We start from the raw sequence: 25873 nt of genomic DNA, 5'->3' as shown, positions 1-25873 counted from the left end.
ATCTTTATACGTAACAAGCTATTTCCACCTGGCTGGAAGGAACCGTGACTCAAATGTGTGTATTATCTGTAAAGAGATTAAATGAAAATGTAAAAAGAATCCTCTTCCTGAACCTACTATATAGATATGAAGGTAGTTTTAAAATGAGGAATTGTTGGAAAAATGTATGGCAATCGTCAAGCTTTATTTTTTTTGTTTAACACTGTTGAACTGCACCTGAAGGGGTATTTAGGTTTGTTCTTAATGCGTATAAAATAACTGAATATATAGATTTATTCAGTTGTGGTCAAGAAGCCAACAAGGGGTGACATCCTGTTGCGCCTGGTATTTACAAACAAGAACTGCTCAGGGATGTCAAGGAGCAGACTTGGCTGCAGCGACCACTGAGGTCGTGGAATTCAGGATCCTGAGAGATGGCCGTGAGGAAATTAAGCAAGGTCACAAACCTGGATTTCAGGAGAGCAGACTTTGGCCTTTTCAGGGATCTGCTTGGCAGAATCCCGTGTATTAACATTTGATACATGTTGCTAGTCTGTTACATGCTTTTAATTTCATTAATCTTAGTTTCAAATCCTTCTTATATGTGGAGCACTACTGGCTTTAATATTGATAAGTCATCATATATAGTTTAAAAAAATAAAAAAAAAAAAGTCCAGCAAGCCATATTTTCAGCCAAGTAAGACAATATGAATATTATTAAACTTAAGTGCAATCATTTCAGTCATTTTCCAATTAAATAAAAAAGATATGATTATCTAATGCCATGTAAAAAAAACCCACTTTTTTTTTTAAGGTGTGTTCCAGTCAGGTTATGAAGCTCATTTCCAAAGTAAAAATGCAAGCATTTCTAAATATATTTATGACTTCATTATGAGATCATAAAAGCCGAAGTATGTAATTTTACTATTTTAATATTTAAATCATGAATATGGAATAAAGCTTTGGCTTTCAGTTTTTTAAAATTCTGAGATGATTACAGCTCTTTTTTTACTTATTCCAGCTGCCTGCATAATACAAAAATAACAGTAAATTTATGCAAAATACATTGCACAAATTAACATATATTAAAATTCTAGTTTTTTCTCAACTAGTCTGATATTTTTGTAGGAGAGAGAAGAAGAATGTGAATAATGTGTCACACATCAGTTGGATGTATTAATCTTTTGCTTTCAAAAATACAAATGTAATCAGAAAATATTGATGGCTGTATTCTTGGCTGAGCTGCAAGTGTATTAGTACTGCAGACTGTACTGTTCCTGGAGATATTTTAAACTAGCTAGCTTAGGTACCACTAGCATGGAACTCAAAAACTTGTCCTTGGTTTGCATGGGCAAACTTATCCTTAGTTTTATTATTCCTTCTATGGCAGATCTGGGAATTCCTCCAATGCACCATTACTTAAAATATGTCTGCTTCCCATTTGATCTATTTGCCTATACTGAGAGCACAACGCAAGATATGAATACCCAGATCAGCTCAGAAGCTGTTTTGCAACACAAGATTTTTAAAGCTATACCCTGAGTATGCAGTATATATGGTATATCCCGTAGACCCTGTAGATGCAGTAATTTGAATTAGGCGGATTCATTGTATTCAAATCCTAAATTACATTTTAATATGCACTTAAAACATTATGATTGTGTAAAAAATTTTTGGGAAAACAACATTTTGATCTATTTCACTTCTAGTAGTTGTATTTGCTGTCATACGCCTCTGTGCTGAAGCTAATGAAGAATGAAATCTGTATGTAGTTCTTCTAGTGTTGCAGCCAAAGCTTGGAACATATTAAGTAAGACAACTTTATTGTACATCCTTCTCCTTTATGGAATTTCACATTTATGAATGCAGTGCCAAATAGTACATTTGGCTTGCTTCTTCAGAAGATGCACTGGGCATCTCGTCCTGTTCTTTGACTTGTTCTGGTGAAGTATGACTGTCCACATGACATAAGAATTCACAGAATTTTGTCATTAGGGTAGACAGCTTGAGCCTCTCGGAACTTTCTTATCTGTCATTTCTATTGCTTTTAGCAATACTAATTTCCGATGCCTCCCTCTGTGAGATAGAGACATTTGGGAGAAGTAGATTCTGCTGTCATCTGCAGCAGAGGAGCTGGTGAATCTCGGCGGCGGAGCAGAGACAAGGGATGTCTGATGCACCTGCATCTTGTCTTTTATACAGTAAGCAGGATACATACCATGGGCTTCCTCAGATATAGACTGTATACTAGCTGGCATGAGCATACTCTTTATGTTGTATATACATTATTATGTACATATATATAGCCTTAATATGCTTTCAAACAGTTACCACAACGATTAAAGGAAGTCTGTGTATTCTTCCCTAACTCCTGATTTTTGGAATTATAATCTCAAGAATAAGATTTTATACCATAGGGTTCTGAGAAGTAATTTGATTTTTCTAGTCCTGAGGAACTACAGTTTCTCATCTGAAAAAAAAAAAAAAAGCTGCTCATGCCCACATTAGCCTGAAAAAATACATTTTTAGAGCTTATACAGTCTTCTGTGAGATTCCGAAAGGCAAAAGCAAAGAAAGATTTTACTTTGGCTTGTGTAATTAGTATTAACATTTACATTTGAAGCTGCTTCTTTCTTTTACTTGGTTAGACAGTGGGTTGATGAAATAATATAATCGACTTTCTAATGGACTTTCTAACTCCTCAGGCAGTCTGCTTTTGTACGGACCACCGCACTAGGGTGAACTTGATGTACTGAGTGACTAATAAAGACGTTTAGACGTTTACTTTTTTCTCCCTTGGTTCCTTTTTTTTTTTTTTTTTTTTAAGGAAAGCATAAAAAGTACTTATATAACATGGCAGTAAATGACTTAGAGGAAATATTCAATATCACAGGGAAATAGTAAGGGTTAAAAAGAAATCAAAAGTGGAACAAATAAAACATTTTTCGAGTGACTATACAAAGTTTATTTTAATATTAAGCATCATAGAATTATTCTAACATAAAAATGATCAATGAACCAGGAAAGACATAAAAAAAAAAAAATAAACCTTTTCCTGATTATAATTTCTATATACAATTAAGTTCTAAAAATGACCAAAGTGAATTTCTGTCTTTCACCAGATATAGGTGAAAGAATCTTCTTTAATTCACATGGTTTTGGGGGTTTGTGCCTCTATGGTAAAGGGTAATATTTTCATACTCTTCTAGTGATTTCTGTAAAGATCAACTCAACAATATTTGTATGTGTTGAGTGAAGGAGGATTTTTAAGAGCTTTCAATGTGTTTGTCTAATTCTTACAGTATTTTTAGTAGTTTTACTAGGAAATGTAGGTGTCTCATGTTAGCCAGTATGCTAAAATGTAACTGTTAGAAAAACTTGGCAGAATTTTACTCTTAAATAAATTTGGGAAAATGACAGTTTATTGAAATACTTTGAGTTACAGTTCTCAAATTGACAAAGGCCACAGGTTATATGGCCTAGATGTAGTCACCGTTTACTACAGTTTGTGAAGAAATAACTTTAGATTTCCTTTCACAGATATATTTGGTATCTGCCCTTGTTTGTAGTGAATGTATTTCTATGTACTGCCCTCAGGAAGAAAGGGTGCTTCCTTTATTATCGTGATGAAGAGGGAGGCACTAAGCTAACTGTACATATGTTTTGTTACGTTTTACATAGGCTTTTGCAGTCCTTTAACCTTTACAGTGCCTATATGTGAATAGGAGCTAGAAAGAGGTGAGAGAAATCCTTTGCTAGTAAACTTCCATCTAGTCGGTAGCAGTAACGTGGAGTTGGAGAAATTCTGAGTTCGCTTTGAAATTCAGAGAGGAATCAGACCTTGGTAGTCCCACAGATATTTCTGTTGCTGCTAGATTCAGGAACTCTAACGTCTTTAGACATTTTTCACCTCCAGTCTCCCTGTTCCCAGTTCCTGCATCTAGTGTAATAGCCAGGGATGGAGCAATCGTAGCTGAAGTCCTGGTGCCTGCATACGGGGCCTTCAGAGGATTCCACTAGCAAACAGACACGTCTCGATGGTGATTCTCAGACATGTGAGTTGGCCATATTTAGGCATATTTTCACAAGTGGAGTAAAATACATGCCATCCTTCAGCTTGAGCGACTGAGTTTTGGAAACATCTTAAATAACTACAGGCAGTGCCATGAGCGGATTTCCATTAAAATTGTGTCTTTTGATTACTTTTGATAAGGATTTTATTTAAGTATAAGTCTTCAAAATGAGCTTCCTTTTCCTAGACATCTGAAAACCTCCACTTGGCAAAGTGAACACCTTAACTGCATGAGATGTTTAGTGTCATGTCTGTCTTAGACACTAGAGATTCCATTGGTAAAAGACCTTGACTGTAGAATGAATTCTGTGATATAAATTGATGTGGACTTGAATTTTAGCTTTCTCTGATAAAAACCAGCTCTGTCCTGTGAGGATTTTCTGTTGTCTAACAGCAGTTAAGCACACACTCTTCTCGGATGAGTCTTTCAACTCTACTTGACCTGCTGAAGTTGAAAAAACAAGTCAGAAGTTGCAAATAGCAATGGGCAATTGAAATACCTGCACCTGGACTTGCCAGGGCTGTCAATTTGTAGCAAACGTGGATCAGCTGGAAGAGGGAGGGGAAAACAGTTGTGGGTTAGATGGAGAATTCAGTTGTTAAACTGGACTCTCAGAAGCTGCTCAGGAGACTTGGTAAGCACTTCTTATGCTTATTTATGCTTTTCCAAACAAAAAAACAAACCTTAAAATATTTTTCAGTTTCATTTGATTAAGAAATTGAAAAATAATTTCTCAAATCTTTTAATATTTTTCCCATTAAAAGGTAGATCTTTCCCTACCTAGTAGTTCAAATTTAGCATGGTTAACTTGTAGACAAAAGCAACATTCTACTTAGTTTCTAATCAGCAATAGATGAAATCAGCTGAGTTGCAATGACTGGCAAAGCCTGTGGTAGAAAGGAGAGAAGGCTACAAGGTAAGCAGTGGAAAATTCTGATCGGCATTAATTTCTAAGTGCATTTCTTTGGTGTGTTACTGCTTACCTTTCTGGATTTTGTGTGCAGAGTATTGGTGTGTTATTGGTGAACCAATTTGTTGGTTTTACCATGATGCTGCCTGACTTCATCATCAGAAGTATAGCAGAGTATGGTGAAACCAAGGCTTTGTTTTTAATCCTTAGTTATTTTCTATTTTGGTTTTAAAAAATAATGATACTTAGCTGCTTTTTATTTAATAATAGGCTATAGCTGGGTGACATATCTTTCGTATACAGCAGCTAGAATAGGCTCTGGGAAACTAGATAAATTCTGTATGTAAGAAGTTTAACATGCAAGTCTAATGCTGGATGGGCTCTAGTAGCATCTTGTCATGGTAATTGGTAACTGAGATACAAAATCTTTGTATATTCTATCCCATACAAAAGGGACACTTGATACCTATAATCTTCCAGTTGTGTCAGACAATATAAAGCAAGCTAACAACTGTCATATTTATTTTAGTAAGTGCACTTCTCAAAAAATAAAATTGTTTTGTGGATTATTGCATAGAAACTTTTCTTGTTTTAATTGCTAGAAAAAGGGAAAATGGATTTATAATATGTATTTGTTAAAAGCAAAATTTGAATTTTTAGGAATAGCGTTTGCATTTGTGTTCTACACAATTTGCTGGTGAAACAGAATTTCAGAAGCCTGGCAGGAGTGCTCATAAAACTGATATTTATGACCTTGCCGCTGATGCACTGTAACTAGAAATTTAGATATAGACCTATTTTAATGTTAAATATGTTCTGCAATGTTTTCTGCTCCAATGTAATCTTTATTGTTGTTATTCACTTCAGCATGCTAAACAGGGAGCAGGATTTCTATATAATCATACAAGAATTGCTATCCTATTTCTGCTACTTTTCAATCTCTAAAATACAGGAAGGGATAGTTTCTCTGAGAACCAAAGAGAACATGAGCTTTCAACTGACTGCAACAAAATGGCATTACAATTCTGTCCTCTTTGCAGTTCTTAACGGAGCAAGGTGTCTCAGTTTAGGCGAAGTAGAAATACAACTCAGAATTACAACAGAGCATAGCTGATCTCCGGCGCTTAACCACGCTGACTTAGAAGTTTGACAAAATTTTATTGCTGCCTAGCAGAAGTCCTAAAACTGGACTATATCCATATATGTAGCCAATGCGTCAGTGTTACGTGTCTTCTACTACAGCATGGTCAATAAAGATTAACTGCTTTTTGCAGCAGTTGGCTAACGTAGATACTTCCCATTCCTATGTACTGTGCAAGATTCTGCCCTTCGTTATACCTAGAGGTCTGTTAGCTTATGGAGGTGTGGCTGCAGAACATGGACGGTTGTCATTCAGAAAGTACAAAAGTACTTTCTCCACCACAGAAAAATTATTTTATCTCGCTCCCTGATCTGATGATCATCCAGTATACAATACTATATTTTTGAAAAGTAGCAAAATTGCTGGTCTTGGCTTCGCATTTCTGTGAGAGAAATGTCAGCCGGCAGCGTTCAAAAGAGAAAAAAGCATTCTTAGTAGCTCTGAAAACTCATAGTCTAGGGCATGTAAAAATTAATGGTTTTCTCCAGCCACATTTAGTATTGCCATATTTATCATTTCTGTAGACATCTGTAGACTTTCTGCGTGAAAAGAATCATCATCTGCTTCTGACCGATCAAATGCAGCTCAGTGTGCGTTCGTTTGATGTATTATTGAATCAAGCTCTTATTCTTCTCTACTTCTTTCCATTAAAGTGCTTAAACTCAAAATGTTGTATGACAGGATTATCATGAGAAGAATGCCTGAGTAGGACGCAGCTGTAACACCATGCATTCATTGCACTTGAATTAAGAACAGTTTCTCTAGGCTTAAAATCCTTATTTCTGCTAATCAGTTAAAGACAAGCCTTTGGCAAACAGTATTATCCCAATGTGGATTTTTTAACAAGAGCCTATGAGTTTTGTCAGATCGTACAACATGTCATAAATACCCAGGGATTTCCAACGGGATGAGATGAAATCTCCTAAACTAAAAATTAAAGTGGGAGTGCTCCGGAAAAGTTATGGCAGTGGCTGGGGTTTTTTCCTTGTTCTCTACTATATTTCCCGTTTCTCCTTGACTGTTCTCTGGGCTTTTTGGTTATTTTTATCACATCTTCTATATTTTATTCATTTTGTAGCTCCCTCTGGACTCCTCTTTTTGTTAGCTGTATCTATTGTCTGTCCTGTTTCCATGATTTTCTTCCCGTTTCCTCTCTCCTCTTTCTCAGATGTTGCTGCAAGTGTTTTGACTTGGATTGTGTCTTGAGTGATCTGCATAGTTATAGCTATATCCACTAATGATTGTTAGCTATACAAAAAGTAGAGGAGATCCAGGAAATCCCAGAGCAGTTAATTACTGAATTAGCCTCTGGAAACAATACCTTCAGCTGTGCTGTCAAGCATAGGACCCATCTGCAGCAACACTAGTACAACTTGATTGACATCAGCATGCTGTGGGCAATTAATTAGTGCTCAGATATTTGCTGTTCAATGTGACCACCAGTTTTACAGCTGTTGGCTTAGTCTTTGCCTGAGTTATGATCACATCTCTGCATTTGGGAGAAAAGGCACAGCTACATTCAGTCCATTTTTAGTTGTTTCAGCCCTAGAGTGTGATGAAATTGGAAAAATAAAGTTTTACTACTAGCAGCAATGCACAGTTCGTGTCATCTGTTTTGACTGCACTTTGAATCTGGTATTTCAACAGAGTCTGGCTGAAATAGGGTGAACGCAAGAAATAAAGGAGGCTACAACATGTGACAGTGACCGTGATTTCTTAACTTACAGATTTTATCTGATGTATAAATTGTACTTTAAATCACAGTGTTCAGACAGGCCTTAAAAAGATGAGCAACACTAGATTTACAGCAGTGTATAATTAGTTTTCCATGTATTGAAAAATCATTGAGTTAACCTGGTATCATTTATGTTGCTGTTTTTATCTCAACATCATAGACCAAGTATCTACTTGATGTTTTACTATGCATTTTATTTCAAAACATTTTACATTGTCCATTCAACTATCATAAACATAGAACAGAATAGGGTAGGAGGCAAATATAATGCTGAACTAAATATAGTTCTTTCCTGGCCCTCTGTTTTTAGTCTCCAGTTCAAGTACATTTTTCTTTACAACTGATTGATTCAGCTCCATCTTACTGATTTTGTCAAATCACAAGGTTTAAATCAAGAGGTGCCATGTGTATCTGTCCTGGGTATTTATTTACATGTCTTTTGGCCAAAGTCTTTACAGTCTTGTTACCTCTCGTTTTTTAGTGGTTGCCATGATTTTCAGACTTACATACCTATAATTTTCAAGCAAGGCAAAGAATGAGGCCACGCAGCAAGAGGTTATCCAGAAATCCTTCAGCTATCTGAAAAGCCTATTCCCTCTCCTTTCTAACTTATAGCTCTGGTAGCTTCCTGCTCTGTTTCTACACAAAAAAATACTAAGTTTTATTTCAGACCAGAAGAAATACTATAGCTGTTCTGGCTGAACCCCGCACATCAACGCAACTTGATCCAACTCATGTTTGTTTAGCAGCATCTCCTTCTCTCAGCATGGGCCAAAACCCTCTCTTTCCAGTGTTATCTTTAGGTCTTTCTTGAAAAAATTGTTATACCATGCTACATCTGAAAAGTTCTGGAAATTTCACAGTTGTGTCATTTTGGGGGTTGTTTTCAGATATTGTAGCCGGCTGCAATCATCATGATGAATGCAAATACAATTAGATTCAGATAGAAACTGTGTGCATGCATGTGAAAACTGAAGGGGAAAACTGGTATATGGTAGTTTAATTCCAGAATTACACGGTAGAATCTGTTTGGTGTAGTGCAGCTAATAAGAAATACTACATATTTTTCCCTGATCACTTGTTGCTCAAAAAACACAGTTCACGAGGACATCAACGGTTGTTTATACTTACCTTTCAATGTCATTAAATGGGCTTTGGATAAAATCTCCTAGGGCTTCTTTTCACTGGCAGAAGTTCAGAGTTGCAAAATATCCATGAGATATATATGAAATAAATATGCATGAGAAAAATACATCATTAGAGAACTGTGTGACCTTTGTGTTACTGCAGCCATGTGTGATGAGGAGCCACAGTGCTGTAGGACTGTGCTGCAGTGCCGTTCTCTTTTATTAAATCTGCCAAATTTTTCTCTGCGTACAGATGCATATGACTGTAAATCAGAGCTGGCCTTAATTAAAGTGCAGAACATTTTTGCTCAAAACATTACATTTTAAGAGTTTTTTCCTCTTGCTTCTTTCCCTTCTGTTACTGGGGAGATTTTAATCACTTGATCAAAAGCAATTTAGTCGTTAAATCTGGCCTGACTGTGACACCTCTGTAGCTCCGCAGTGCAACCACAAATTCCATGTCCTGCTAGGTTACTTACACAGCCCTACGGGCCTGATCTGTCAAGGCTTCTAATAACCACTGAGCAGCCGAACAAACTTCATTGAAATGTGGTGGAATAACTCCATAGGCTTGCATAACAAACGCTGGCACAGGGAGCAGGTCAGCAGTAATTTCCCAAGGACAAAGAAGAATCATTTTAGAGTGGCAGGAATCATTGTAACTTTGCATGCTTCTGCCACCATTCTACCCTGCCATCAGTTCTGGAAAACAGTCAGAAATAAAATCCTTGTCAAAATGCCCCCTGCATTCCCAGGACACTTTAAGTATACTTTAGCATAACAACAGCTATTAATGTGCTTCAAAGACCTTTATTAAGCCCAGCTGAGCTGCACATCCACTTCATAAATGATTAACCTTAGACTCGGTTTGTGGCCAGGACCAGTTAAGAGTGCCAAGCCTAACACAGTGATTTTCAACCACAGTCTGCATTGACTTCGTTCAGAACCGTAGGTGTTTGCTTCCTCTGACAAGCAGATGGCAGCTGTCTGAGGCAGGCCACCAAATCCAGAAATTGCTGCTGAGAAAGTTAGCCTGCAATGACTTGTTCTAGGTAGGAAGCCAGTGCGGAGTGGTGAGTAAGTGCTAGAAGGAAGGGAAGAGCAAGCAGTAGAATAGTTAGTAAGAACTTAGACCTAAAAAATGCCTTATTTGCCAGATGATCTTAAAAACATATTTCTGTACACATATGCTGTTCTGTGTTATTTATAAGCAAGATATTACCGTATAAAGATCAAGCCAGTAAATTAAAATTTTGTCATTGCCCTTACCCAGTGGTGTTTCCATGAACATTTATATTCTTATTTTTTCAGGACAAGTGTTCTGTACTTGAGTTGTTTGCAGCAAGTGTGTGGTAATATTTTGTATATTTAAAAGTATTATTACAGCTATATGTTGACATGTGGAAAAAGTAATTCAATTGTACGAGTGTGTGCATTAATTGTATTATACATGCATATATATGCACACACAGAGAGTCTGCGTGTATCAGAGCTACCAGATCTCTGTTGCCTCTATTCTCCCAGCGAGACTTGTTTCATATGCCCGCAGTGCACTCCCATAGCCTCCGTCACCTGCGCTGTGGTAGATGCCAAACAAAATTGGTTATCCGGGTGTGTGATCTGCCTGCCAGCTCCTTACTGCTTGTGGGCATCGCAGGCTTCCCTGGAAGAGCAAAAGGTTGGGAGCTGTGTATGTGCATGAGTAGTAATCTCCTTCATTATCAAGAGATTGATTTTCCTCAAATGATAGTCGTGGTGTTTGTGTTTCAGAAGTAATCTGGGAGGAGATTATATGCAGAATAAGTCTGTCGAATTCCTGCAGTGTTCTTCGTAAAATTCCTCTCCATTTTTACAACATGAGCTAGTGGGGTTTGTGTAGGTTGCTTTGTTCTTTTTTTCCCCCCCTTTCCTTTTTCCTAGGTCCCCTTTCCTTCTTGTTTTTCCCTTGCTCCTGCAGGTCCCCACGTTTGCTTATGTTTTGTGTTGTATTCAGAAACAGGGATCAGGCTGCATCTTGCCTTCTTTTGCTGATAATACTGCTCTGTCTGTACGGTGAGTTATAGTCTTCCCTTTTGACGCCACAACTGAGGAAAGAAACTCATTTTGTTCTGTGAAATGAGTTCCTGAAAGAGTGTTTGCATTCTTTGCTTACCTGTGAAGACAGCTCTGTCCTTAGCACTGTGTGAGCAGTAAAATATAGCTGCAAAGGTCCCTGGTATTCAGACATGCCTGCTGGCCTGTCAGGATCTTGAACGTATCACTTCTGCACTGAGAACTAACAGTGCGGAGCAGAAGGAGGCAACCAAGAAGAAAATACCTACTGGCACTTAATGGCCTATTCCAGGGCAGGCTTGGAGCTTCTTGGAAATATTTTTTCTTCAGAGATATTTTTTGCTACAGAGAAAAAGTCTTAAGAAAAAACGTAGCTGTGTTATTTATCTGTCCATCATTCAAGCATAGCACAGTCAGTGCCCTGAGTACTTCGCAACAAGTTTGACTTAAATTCTGAGGGAAGACCTGCTATGTTCTCTGTTCTGCCGAACTGTAGGGTTTGTAGCAGATTTTGAGCAAGAAAGCGTAAATTCTTTCATTTATTTCTGAAGGGAATTAATCATATACAGACAGTATCTGCATTGCTATGGAATTTGATTTTCAATTTGCCTCACATTTCTCCCCAGGTCTTCATTATCGTTCTATAGCATTGTGTTACATAAAACTGCATGATTCTGTAAAGGTTTGTCTGAACATGAAAGTTATTTCAAGTTTAAAGCAGGATGGATTTGAAGTAGAGAATAATTTATCAGTGTCTAACTATCTAGAGTTATTTTAGAATAGCATCAAATTTGCACGCTGCTTTAAGGTGCAAAACAGCCCTAGCACTGAGAATGAATTGCATTGTCGAGAGATGGGTGACAAGTCCATCTAACACGGTGATTTTCAATCACAGTCTGCATTGAACTTCATTCAGAACTGTAGGTGTTTGCTTCCTCTTTCAAAAAGCAATTCTTGTTTGTCAGGTGGGACGTTCTGGAAACTAGTTTTAGTTTGTATGGAAAGTGTATTTGCTTGATTCATGTAAATCAAAGAATAGTTAATAGGATGGTTATAAAAAGATGCAATTTAATTTGACATTCATAAATAGAAAACATACCCTGAAAAATTATACGCTCAAAGCTATAAAAGCAAATGTTCAGTCTTTGGCTGCTGCAGTGCAAAAGTTTTTTGACTACCTGATAAATAGGATAGTGCAGTGATATATTTAAAAGACCCGGAATAGTGAGTTTTAAACTTCTATCTCTTATCTGATACACCCATTTCAAGATCTCAACGAACCTATCAATTCCCTATGTATATATTAAAGATAACAGGAGTTGCTTTCTTTTTGCAGCATCAAGGAGCAATTACCTAATGCAAGTAAACTGCTGTGAGCCAAAATGCATTTTTACTTCGATTACTTTCGACTTTCTTGATGTATTTGGAATCATAGAGAAGTCTAGTTTGGGAGGGGCCTCTGGAGATCATCTGGCCCAACTTTCTCTTGAGAGCACGGCCTTAGATTAGGTTATCCAGGGTCCTGTCAAGCCAAGTAAGTCTTGAATAATTTCCAACAAGGGGGATTCTACCACTTCTCTAGGCAACCTATCCCGATCTTTAATTCTTCATATGGTGAAGAATGTTTTTCTTGTATCCAGACAGAATTTCCCATTTCCCAATTGTGTCTCTTGCCTTTCGTCCTCTCAGCATGCATCCTTGGGAAGAGAGTACCTCCACCTTCTCTATGACTGCTTTTGACGTTCTGGAAGACTGTCATTAAACCTACCCTGAGCCTTCTCTTCTTTCCTTGAAACTTCTCGTCCTCAACCATCGTCAGTTCCCTCATCCCTTTTTTGTTCTTCCCAGTCATCCATTCTTTTTAGCATCTGTAATTCTCTGGTTCCTTGACTATGTGCTTTATCAAGAAAAAATTGTTTTAGCCGCAGTTTGGGAACAATTTAAATACAGAAATTAAAAATTAATATTCAATTCAATTAAACAATTTAATATTCAATTCAACTACTTGAAGTAGTTTGCATTCCATATCTAAACTTTTCTACTTCAGTTCCATCTCGGTTTTAAACTTGAGATCTGTATTATGTGTATATAAGGGTATGGGACCTGTTACAGAAACCCCCAAAAATACAATATAGACGGGAAACAAATACTTTCAGTCCCCTGAAATTCTAATGTGGTTATAAAAGAAAAAGAAAATCTTGGAGCGGAATATTATTGCAACAGAAATTGCGGAGGTAGTGAGAGTTTACCATCTGGCAAGGCCCCCAGACCAGATGGATCCACTAATGACTTTTATAAAGCATTTCATCAGACCCTGCCGGAACACATGACTGGCATCTTTAATTATCCTAAATTAACAGGGTTCCAGCCTTGGATGCTAGGATTCATAATTGTTGATCTTGGAAGGGAAAGAAAAGGAAATGTTCCCCGAAATCTCTTCTTCCTAATAGAGCTTTTTATTAATAAGGTGCAATGTTAAAATATTACCTAAAGTAATATTAAAGTTCATCTTAAACGGATTGTTTGTTAAAAGAAGCGCCTATTGAGGCAGTTTTGTTACAGACATTTTTTGCAAACACACCAGAGTGCTTTTGGAATTCACGGTTAGCTTTCTGCATACAGAAAAGCATTCAGCTGCTCAGAAGAGCAGACTGCCAGGAATCCCCTGGCTGTCTTTGCCTTCCCTGGAAGGAAGGGAGCGCGCGCTTCCAAAGCAGTTGATGTCTGCCTCTTGCCCTACACGTGCACCCGCTCCTCTTACTGTTCCCGCAGAGAGGAGGCCAAGGCGTGTGGGGACGTGACTGCCGCTACCAGCAAGCAGTACCAGCAGCAATTGCTGCTACTTTTATCCTTTCCATTTCCACCGCAACTCTTTAGCAAGAGACCTTCCAGTTCTTTTCCCACAAACCTGGAAAGCAGGGAGAAATTTTCACGTGAAACTTCTTCTGCCCATACGCGTAGATCTTGTGGGACTACCTCCTGGTGAGTGAGGGCACTGTGCCATGGCTGCCCTTGGTTCCCCGCTCATCTCTCCTCACAGAGCAACGCTCTCACTGCGCACTGATAGTAAAGCCTTTGCTAGTGCAATCTGTGTAGTGCGCTTATGGGAAAAGCACGGGAATTATGTGAATTACATTTAAGAGAAACACTCGTGATTTTAAGATATGTCTTGATTTTATTTTCCCCACTTTATTCTTTTTTGTTGTTGTTATTAGCTACTGGAACTGTTACGTATTCTCAACGCTGAGAATAGGTCTGCAAATGTACATACACTGATAAGAGTGTGCAAACTCTGGTGGATGAGCAGAGCAAGGGAGAACGGGCTTAGGGAGGTAAAGTTGTCTGGTAGGAAGTGTGGGAGTGAAGAAAGCAGTGACTGGCTCGGGGATGTTAAGTCGTCAGTGGTCCAGTCGTTCGCTTTAGTTGAACAGCTCTGACGTGCACTGATGTGTCTCAAACAAATGTCTGCAGATCTGTTGCCTGTGACTTGCAGAAAATTGTATCGTTGCATAAGCAAGACTTTTGTGTTTCTAGACGTTCCTCCTGTTGGAAGGAATAGGAAGTAATTCCCTAATAATATTTTTCTATACCATAAATTGCTGTTGTTTGAATGCCTAATCTATTCTAATCATATTTTCATATTGCACTGATTATCACAGTATTTCAGTATTTTCCAGTGGCGCAAATAGTGATGTGGTATCATTATAAGTGCTTTAGATACAGGATAGGATGTTTGCTTAGAAAGGTTGAAGAAAGGCACCTAACAGTTCAAAACAGAAGCAATGAAGTTTATACTCATTTTAAAAGGCAGGGAAGGGCACAGAACCTGTGTCAGCAGGAAATCTTACGATCTGAAGACAGGAAGTGACCCTACAGCAGATATATTGTATAGCGGCGCATACAGTTTTTGTATTTTAATACACAACAAACATCTAAATCACGTACAGGTATCAAACAGTCACCCAGATTTGTTCTTGAAATTGGACTCCATTTCCTTACTCTGTAACCCGCTGTTCTGATGCCAAAAATAAAGACTTGGTTATCTAACAGCCAGACTGAACGTAGGCAGTTACAGTGCATTGTAAAGGCTGTTAGCGGGAGATGAATGTCCTTAGCGGTTCTGAAAAATCAGACTACTTATTTAGGTACTACTTATTTGATATTAGGTCCTAATTTTAGTTCCCCCACTAGTTGACTTCATGCGTCAAAAAGGATAAAACAAATAACAGATATGTTCAGTACAGACATATTTATGTTGTAGGAAATGTGTGCTTGTTCTTAACCTTATATCCAGGAATGGAAATACAAGATGTAAAATAGGAAGCTCTAGTATGTGAAAACCAAACTGTACAAAACAGTGGTAGATGTAATTAAGCTGTGGTTCTGTTCTAGCAGTGAGATAGATTAGCCCAATTAATCTTTTCGTTCTGGTTTTTGTCATTGAAGAAAAGTATCCTAACTTAATTATAGGTATCACAGCTTAAGTATGGTGGAGTCATCCTTTATTCCCCTCATAGGTTTAGAATTGAGGTGAACGAGTTGACACACAGTATAGTGTAGAATCCAAGCCTGTGAAGGAAAGGAGGAGTGAGCAAGCGCAGGAGCAGATAGAACAGTTTCACTGGGCATTGTGCTAAAATTGTTCTTTTCGCAGGGATTGTTCTTTAATGTGAAAAAATTGAATACATAAGTTTTTGAAACTTCCTTAAGTTTTTTGATGAATTCTTAATAATTAGTATTATCTGCTCCTGGGATAAAAGAAATATTCAGCTGCCCTAAGCCATCTGTTGAACGTCAATTTATTAATAGGATATTTTTCCTTATTCCATCTGTAGCTCACATACTCAGACATTCAAATTCGTTTCCTGGATAACAGTGTAAAACTGTCTTTGTATTCATATTACCTTAGGGAGGGTTTTTTATTATTAACATCCCCAAGCTAAATTTTCAAACTAGATCCTCTGGGTTTTGTCAAAGAGAATACCTCAAGGGTTGAAGCATAGCTTGACAATAGCTCACAATAATTGCAAAGAGCAGCTTCTGGTACTGTGTCACTACTGATAGCCTGCATTCCTCATGTTAATGTGGGATGAAGTTTGCTAAATGGTGGCCTTTTGTCTTTTGTGTTACAATGGAAATCTTTTATGTGTGATGAGGAAAATAGAATTTTTTAAATTTTTTTTTTTAATGATGCTACTGCTTGGTTCCAGAAAATGTTTGACATCTAAGAGAAATGCTCCCAACGCAACAAAATGGAAGTAAATATTAGTGTTCACACTTGGGGAGAAGGATACTGTGGGCTGCCTGGTGGAGATTTTCATATCTGAAGGATTGTGGACAGAAATACAGTTTGGGTCTGCTCATAGAGCCTGCATTAGAATGCACCTTGCAGTAGCATATCTCTGTACAAACACTACAGAGAATAAAAAAGTTGGGTGTTTAATAAGTGTATAAGAAAGAGTTGGTCAAAGCAAGTCTTCTGAATGCTAGTGAAGTTAATCACTGAAAACCAGGAAACTGTTTTTGAAACACTGGCACCTTTCTTGGCTTTAAGTAGTAGAAATACTGCTTGATGTGACAGTTTTTGTGCAAAGTGCCGTTTCTAATTGGCTGTTAGAGAAAATGAGGTAAACTAAGAAAGGTACAGTAAACTTTACCTCTCCTTAGGCAGCAGTAACTAAAAGTAGACCTTAAAATACGTATTGTAATTTTCTTCAAATACAGGAGAAACAATTTATTTCTCTGTCTCTTCTGAGGTTACTATCTTTAAACATGTGAAGATGAGAGGATTTCTTGCATGTATTTTTGATAGTGAAAAATATCCATTATTCAGCCATTGGTCCATATTGCAGAATATTTGAGCTGATGTATAAAAGAAGAATAAATTGTAGAAAATCATCCACTGACTTTATAAAGCTATGAAAGACTAAGATAAAAGCCTGTGTGTTCATTCAGCTTATCAATCAAAAGTATTCAAAAATTCTCTGGTTATGTTTTCCTTAAATTTTCTAGTTAAAATATTATTACATGATAAATTGTATTCTGCACTAGCCATGTTGGTCTCAGTAAAACATATTATTTTAAGTAAATAATGGGATAGACTGAGTTTTGAAGACAGTTGATAAAATCTTTCCAATAAATCAAGAGGAGCTGAAGTTCTTGAGAACTAAAAAAAATTAGTGTTTTTTTTAAATTAATTTTTACATTTTGTACTATTTTACTGATTCAGAAAGTGTATTATAACTTCAACTGTGTTCTGTTTCAGCCTTGCAGTTCACCCGGATAAAACTTTGGTAGCTACAGGGCAGGTTGGGAAGGACCCTTACATTTGCATCTGGGATTCCTACCGCGTACAGACTGTGTCTGTTCTTAAGGACGCACATACACATGGAGTTGCCTGCTTAGCTTTTGATTCAGATGGCCAGGTTTGTATATCTTCTTTCTCTGTGTTTTGAATTTCGTTTGATTTCTGATTCTAGGAGATACGCACATTGAAGTATTTTATGTTTATGTAGCTATATGGCTGTAGTACTGAAACTCCTATTACAATTAAAGTTTTAATGCAAGAGCTGCAGATACGGCTCTTTCAAAGATGTTTTTGAGATGAAAATCACGACCTGGCATTCAAGTCAAGTAGAGGCGTTGGGTATTGGACAAATATCCATAGAAGAAATGGCCCTCTGAGGCTCAAATGTAATAGCTTCCCCACATACTTGTCACCTGCTGTTCAGAGATCAGTTCCTGGCAAAGCCCTCACAGTCCTGCAGCTTTTTTGGCAGAAGAATGCCAGTAATCTCACGGCTCGGAGAGTCTCATTGGCTGGGGTGCACAGCCAACTTAATTAATAATGGGGTTAGGACACAGAGTGTGTGGCTTTGTACCATGTGATTAGATTATATGATTATATGGTATTTTGAGACAAAGTTTAAAACGTAAGTAAATGGTGGGCAATTCACAGCTAAACACATTGATTATTTCTTTTTCCCCTGGAGACCAACTATTAAAAGCATTCAGTTGTGAATGAACTAGGAGGAAAATAGATCTGCGATTCACATAAACCTGAGAAATATTTCACATTCATTGTTTTATAAATATCTATCTGTGCAATTTTGTGATTATTGATATCCAAATGAGTTTTCTGATATAACTCCGTGGTCATACTTTATAGCTGGTTGCTAAAATATTTTTAGGATTGCTTAGATTAGCTGATACCTGGATTCTTGCACAGGTCTTTATTGGGTTTTGTATTTGCTTGTGTACCTCAGAATTGCATCCCAATAGGGCAGAACTGCCTTTAGATGGTTTTCTTAAAATCATGTACTAGATGCTTAGCTGTCTATTGAGAAGTGCTTTATTATCATATGCCTAGCTATTCTTCCACTGACCACCCAGTGCTTTTATGACTCTGACGGAGATCAGAACTGGCCATACAGTGCATAAAATATATTCTCACATGAAACAAAAGTACTTTTTATTGTGCATTATCTTGTGTATATTCAGTTTAAAGATTAGTCTGAAATGAAGGACACCAACGTGAGCAATTGCCTTTAACATGGTTTAAAAGCATTGGGTAACTTGAATTACTAAACAGCACTATGGATTATATTTTGCCATTAAAAATTGGAACTAGCTTTCTATTTTAAGCCTAGTTTTCAACCATCTTCCTCCAGTTTTCTTAAAGTAAAGCCATTTCCTCTGAAATCTCCTGTGCCAATTCTAATTAAAGAAAAAAGTGTTCCTGGGAATTGTGGAATAAAAAAGTCAGATGAGAAAACCCCCAAATCAACAGAACAAAATTTCTAATGCTCTAATATTTTTTAAGATATTGTTCATTCAGAAATACCTGTTCTTAATTTTTTTTTTCTCATTTTTAACTTCATAAGACTGGTGGATAAACTTTTTTTTGAAACCTATTTAAGCACCTAATGGGAATAAAGACTCACCAAAGAGCCCAGACAGTATGAGTTAAAGGTGGAGGCTCTTCTGAAAATCTGCTGAGTGCCTGGCTGTAATTAAAAACTGACTTACTGCTGTGTTGACCTTGCAGAACAGTAACGTTCTGTTTCTGGAAGTGCTGGAGAAGTTGCAGTTTATTCTGGAAATAAAAATTTGCACAGAACGCTTTTATATCTGGAGAAAGACCAATGCTGGAAAACATAAATATGGATAATGTATCTTGGCTTTTTGCTGTTCTTTCTGACTTTGCAGAAGCAGCTGATGTGCTGAGCCAAAATTAAAGGGCATGGTAGAAAGACTTTGAGTATTTGGAATTCAGAGCCGCTAGCAGTTCCAGTTTATTTAGTCAGCACACCCAAGGGAGCTGGCATCTTGTGATAGGACAAAACAGACTTCGCATATATTGCTTGCACCTTTCCTTCTAATGCATACCTGTCATTCTTTTATATTGAATGTCTACTAATATCCAAGAGAGATTTGTATTTTAGCCCCCAAACACAAATGAATTCAACAATAACATAAGGTATAGATGCAATAAGAAATGTATTCTTTTCTCTGCTACCTCTGTCAGCTGTCCGCTTGCTAAATAAAAGTAGGCTGAGGAAAAGGCCAGATAATTCTGCTTCCCCACCTGAGCTGGATCCCCATAAAGTCAGCCTGGCTTCCTCCCACGCCGCTGTGCACAGCTCCTGGTTCCAAGGGTAGCTGCTGGGTTGAGTTGCTGCTGGGTTGTGTTGAGCTGCTGTGCTGCACAGCTCCAGTACATGGATTTACCGTGGCTCCCAAAACAGTGACACTGCATCTATATTTTAGCCAAGTTAATGAATTAGCTCTTCTTGTACCAGAAACTCTGGGGTGCCTGTTTCAGGCATTCAGATGAATTAGTTCTGAAATATTACTCCCTGCTGGACTTCAGCTGACACTGCACGGAGGCAGCTTAGTGGTCTCTGCAGTGCTTCCCTGGCATAATTTACCACAAACTGGGTAATGGAGAGTAAACAGGATTTGTTATCTTTTATAATGCATGGAGAAGATCTATATGCAGCTTAAATCAAGGGATAGCTTATATGCTTCCTTTATTTTATGTACCTTCAACACAGCTTTAAATTTGGAGACAAATATATTTTGAGTAAATTTCCTATTTTGTACATTATCTGTAATTAATACTGTATTTTAAAAGTACTGATGGCAGCTGAATATCTTGCAGAACTGTTGCTATTTAAAAATACGTACTTTAGTTTGGGCTGCTTCTATACGACTAGGAGATGACATTTGGTGGGAGGGAAGCTGCACTTTGTTCAAATGTTTAATGAAGAGCTGTCAGTTTGCCTATAATTAAAAATGTCTTTTGTTGAATCGGGAATTAACTGCAGTTTCTCCTTAAAAGTACTAACATTTACCCTTCAGAGAATTGCCTACAAAGCTGATGTCTTTTATATTGAAGTATTTCACCAATACTATACGGTTCAATTTTTGTTCTGAGTTATTTTAGATGAACCCTTTTTGTGTGCTTTCTAAAAATAATTTTTTTAAAAAAATGGAGTGAGGAGGGCACTGCCATAATACATACATACATTTCTAGATTTGGCATTAGGTAGCAGTAGACTTCTTTAGCCAGATCTTCTAAATCTGTGTAGATTTAAAAATAATTGGTTAATTATGTGCATAAACTACTTGGCAGATATTTTCTTCTGGTAGTTGTGTGAATTCTCTGAACAGAATTCTGTCAAATTCTCTTCCAGAAGGAGGACTGGAAGTGTAAGTGTTTCAACCAAAAAGGAAAGTCAGCATTTATCACTTTACTTTTCTGTCAGCAGGAGACCTTCTTCAGTAGACCTATGTTGGAAGAAAATATAAAATATTTCTTAATTTCCCCTAGTACTTTCACTGTCCATCTACCTCACTAATGGTAATTTCCTGACTGGTAGTTACAGTTCAGATCTGATGTTGTTCACATCATGAATCTAAAAGATACTGCAAGTACTGCCATGGTTTCCATGGTGAAGAGAACTGTATAAAAGAGGTGAGAAAAAGTTGGAATCGGTGAAGGTTCCATGAAAAATATGTTGTGTTTTGATCAGTACATCCAAACCCCTGGGTAGGTGTAGATTGCTCAAGGGCAAATAAAACTTATTTTTGCTACAATAATAGTTCTTTCTGAAAACAAATATTTTTATGTTGGTAACTGGCAGGAGCATGTTCATTCTTTCCTATATTTTATTTTCTTTTTCCTTCATTACCATATGTCTAATAATCAGGCATGTTGTCCTAGCTTAAATTCAGATATTCAGTACACATCTAGCGATGGAACCCCGAATTTGGAACCTACCTTTATCTACCATTTCAAAGCCTCACATATGGAGAGACTTCAAACAGATTTTGATGTAATATATCGTAATCAAGTCTTCTTGACTACTTGGTGTCTTGCAAGTTCCTGCAGTAGATCCTCACACAGTTTGGTTTAACAAGACCTCAGGTATTTTTATTTCAGTGAAAGACAATATAAAAGTAGACTGGACTCAGAGGAACTTGTAGTATAAGTCTGTAAATAGGTTTTTGGTTTTTTGAGTTTTTTTTCATTAGTACCATATTGCTTAATACATTTGCTGGTAGGATATTGGTTGGGTTATGCATTATTCACTAGGCAGAGTTCAGGTATTGCAGTAGGCATAATGCATGCTGTCAACTCCCATGAAACCAAAGTTTAAAAAGATATATTTCATTGCTCTAAAATAAAGGAACTGTAGCTTTTAAGAAGACAGGGAAGGGTGCATGTGTACCTACTGCATTTAAACCGGAGACTTTTGAGAGTGGCTGTCTTAAGAAGGAAGATGTACACTATGTTTTTACGCTTATAAATGGCATGAAAAGGCATGGAGTACCTTGTCTCTGAATTATTTTGCTACAGAATGAAAACTGGAGCCTTCTGTTTCTTCATGAATAATGATTTCTTCTCTCAGTTGTACAGTAGTTGATAGCCTTACTGCAATTACTATTTTTTCTAATACAGCATTTTAGAGGAATCTTGAGTAATTACATTTGTTTTCTTTGCTGGCTCAGTCCTTTTGTATTATCACAGACATCTCCAGACTTCAAACAATTTGCGTATTCAAAATTTGAGCCAAAAAATAGTGGACATTTAGTTGAAGGAAATTCAGTTGAAGGGATTCAGTTTGCAAGTCATCTTCTTGACGCAAGTCTTCAAGGAAAAGGTCTGGTCAATGTAATCTCTGAAACATATGTCCATTTGGACCAGGTGGTTCATCGGCCGATCTTTGTCTCTGAGGCAAAAAGGAAGGTTTCATTTATTGCATGTTCTTGAAGTGCAGGCTTTCCTACAACAGAGCAAAATGCTTAGGAGCTTCGGTTGGACTGTAAATTCCTTATGATAAGAAGTTATTAGACAGGACGATGAGAAGAACAAGGGACAGGCAGTATGGACACAACAGATATGGCTGTTTTTAAGAAGTCATGTTACTGAGCTACAAGATTGTTTCCCATGAAAATAGTCTCTCACCTTCCCATGGTGCAAGTTACTCAGGCATATTCCTTTTACTAATATATGTTGGACATATCCATTACGTATCCATTATATATCCCTATCCAACATACGTTGGCATCACATCCATTATATACAGTTGCAGTACGTTTGGCACTAGCTTAGTCTTTGCACTGGTACAGATCTAGTTCTACCATCTCTGGTCTGCAGTCAAAAATCTCTCACCTAATAAGAAACTCTGATGGAAATCACATCAAGTTGGACATAATTAGCACAGTCACTGGAAGGGGAAAAACCTACAACCTTCACAATAACTGTTGATCTTCTGGATATGTTGCAGATGTATGCTATCTACCCCCCTTCCCTAATTATTCAAGTAGTCATTGTCAATACTAGGATGCAAAGAAACTGAGAATCAGACCTACCTGACCTTTTTGCTATCTAATAAATTCAACATAGACAGGAAGACTTTCGCTTGGATTTTATTTTGTTCTTTTTCTTTCTTGCATTATTGACATTTAAGAGTATTAAAATTATTAGTTATTTTAGCTGGTGATTTGATATACTAAGCTATGTAAATGGCAATTATTAAAAGTATATCCAATTCTGATTCTAAAGCTTAACAAAATGAGCATAATGAACAAAATTGTATTTGGAAATAATGAGAGCTTTTATTTCCCATTTTTATTATCAGGTTAATTGATCAAAATGCTAGAATCGCGTGCACCTGAAAGAAGCACCTCAAATCTTTCATTATAAGAATTGTACTTGAGGCATTGGTAATCTGAAATTAATAACCTGACTTTTTAGAAAAGATTAGACATTTCGGTGCTTTCTCCAGTGAGTAAATGTAAGTGTGAATATCCTGATGGTGCCTTTGCAATGTAGCTCAAACACAAGTCATGCGTGGGAAAATCCATTTGTACACATAACAATCTGAACTACAGTAAACTGATTTTTGAGTTGATTTTCTGTTAACTGGATTACTATTGTTTTTCCTTAGCGTTTAGCTTCAGTGGGACTGGATGCCAAAAATACAGTGTGTATTTGGGACTGGAAGAGAGGAAAACTACTGGCAACAGCTACAGGCCATTCAGACAGGGTAATTGTATGAAGGGTTTACTGAATTTTGTCTGGGAATTACAAAACTGTTTTAAAACTAATTTTTGTTTATATTAGGTTAATGCAAAGGTAATTTTGATCGTTCTACCTGGGTTTTAAAATACTGAACAAGGTATTTATTTCTTCGCATTGTGCCAGACATAGCACAAAGCACTGTGTTAATAAATGAGGCAAATGATGGATTCTTGAGCTGACTGTCTAGCAGGCCTAGAGAGGAAATACTTTGTAATTACGTACTGATTAGGATGATTTATAGCTCTTTATATAAGATGTGAAATGCTAGCTCAGTGGACAAAGATAATGTTCTTTCTGAATATGTCAAAAAGACATTTTATCCTGAGGGAAAGTTTAATTATCTCCCTTTTATTTTTGCTTAAGACAGTTACCTGTAGGAGAAATACAATTAGGATAAATATTCTTTTTATATCTATTACCTTCAGGTAAAGGATCATAATAACCTCAATAAATATGAGAACTGAACTGAGTTTAGAATATTATTCAGGATTAGGAAATGTTCAAACAGGTTTAGCATAAGCAAAATACCTCCCCAACATATATAAGCACAAAGATGCATACATTAAAATAAATGATGGACACATTCTGACAACTTTTCTCTTATCCGTATTATGATATTATAACATGCTAGAATGTTATAATTTTGAGGTATTATAATGTTTTACTACACATGATGGAGTATTTATATATGCAAAGCAGCAGACTAAACCCTTCCTTACAGTTTGTATGTACATACAGTCTATCTGCATCTTATGTGTCATCTGAATAAATCTGGTACTTCGTTTTTACTTACAATGTTCCCAACACAACAGAATCTTAGTCCTTATTTGAATTTCTCTGTCAGAACTGATTCACTTTCCAGTTACGTCAGTGGAAGTTTTGCTACTGACCTCAGTAGGTACAAGATCAGGTTCTGACTTAGCAGAAGACTCCAGGACAGGCAAGAAGTACTAAAATCTTAGTCTCAGTAGGCTTTCACAACCAGAAAAAGGAGATTGGCACTGAAGAGGGAGTGGGAAAGAATGCATATCTAACTAGGCCACAAATTCTGATGATTTAGTGTGCAGGAGTCATAAAGCATTTCTGAAGATGAAATATCTTGTGTGTTCTAGCAGCGCTTACATGTAAATCCTGATGTTTATAAAAAGATACATATTTTGTAGGAAGGCAGTGCTTCCTTTTGTATAAAATGAATGATGGTAAGCTTAACAGAGTATGTTCCTGTAAGCTGATTGAAATTCTCTTGTGATTTATACTCAATAGCTGAAGAGCTACAAGCAGCAAAAAGTCCCATTGTATTTCTCTACAGACATACGTTTCCTGAAGTAACTAATGATTGTGGTAACCTCATTTGTTCTCAGCTTGGACGTTGAAAAGCTGAATGCCAGAGGTGAAAAGTCTAAAAATAACATATTGTTGAAAATCTGGGCCAAAATACAAACTTTTTGTTTCCAAACAATATTTTCCATTTGGCATAAGCCCATAGTCATAGAATACACTGTGAGTTTGTTCTGGTAAAGTATATAGCATCTGATACTTCATTTTTTGATGCATGCTATTAGAAATGTAAATGTAACATTAATCAAAATGAAGAATTCAGTTTTAACTCTGTAGATTAGGTCAGATGAATGACGTTCACCCATTTTGTCACTGAGGTCTCTTGGTAATCAGGTTAAATTAGATACTGTACCTTTTACCTAAAATAATGAATGAAGATAAATGTACTGATCTTTCTTCCCTAAGCTTGAGGAACATTAGCTTAGTTCTCATTAATTCTCATAATTCTCATTTTATTTGAGACAGTAAATATTGTTTATTCAGTAACATCTTGGAGCTAGAATAGATTGGTAGCGTGAAGGCAGGAATGAGGTGTGTTGACAGAACTATGTGAGGAAGCCTGCATGTTTGCCTTAATCCTGGTTTAGAGAGAGTTCCAAATTTACCTAAATAGTATTCTTCCATTTTTAGGAATACGTTGCAACAGAAATGATGCCTAAAAATTGGTAAAAGCAAACTGAGCCTAGATGCAACTACTGTATAACTTAAAATATCAGCTGACTGTATTTCTTAACAGATATTCGATATTTCCTGGGATCAATATCAACCAAACAGAATCGTCAGCTGTGGAGTAAAACACATAAAGGTAAATAGCTTTTATTGTTTACTTGTTAAAAAGTAAATAAATGTCACCAAAAAAAATTGTCCTCTTATATGATGAGGGCTTTAAATATAAGACAGTTTATATTTTTCTTTCTTTACTCTGA

General features: G+C 36.9%; 1 protein-coding gene across 1 annotated transcript in view; it reads left to right on the top strand.

Annotated features, from left to right (window-relative positions):
• The window catches only part of EML6 (EMAP like 6), a 119684-nt gene that overhangs the window by 21055 nt on the left and 72756 nt on the right, over positions 1-25873 (top strand). The window contains exons 2-4 of the mRNA XM_075147809.1: positions 17283-17442; positions 23476-23574; positions 25684-25752. Coding sequence (XP_075003910.1) covers positions 17283-17442; positions 23476-23574; positions 25684-25752 — 328 coding nt within the window. The remainder of the gene's footprint in view (positions 1-17282; positions 17443-23475; positions 23575-25683; positions 25753-25873) is intronic.

The sequence above is a fragment of the Calonectris borealis genome, chromosome 3 (genome assembly GCF_964195595.1).
Source record: "Calonectris borealis chromosome 3, bCalBor7.hap1.2, whole genome shotgun sequence".
Classification (NCBI taxonomy): Eukaryota; Metazoa; Chordata; class Aves; order Procellariiformes; family Procellariidae; genus Calonectris; species Calonectris borealis.
This window is presented reverse-complemented; position numbering and strand designations above follow the sequence as displayed.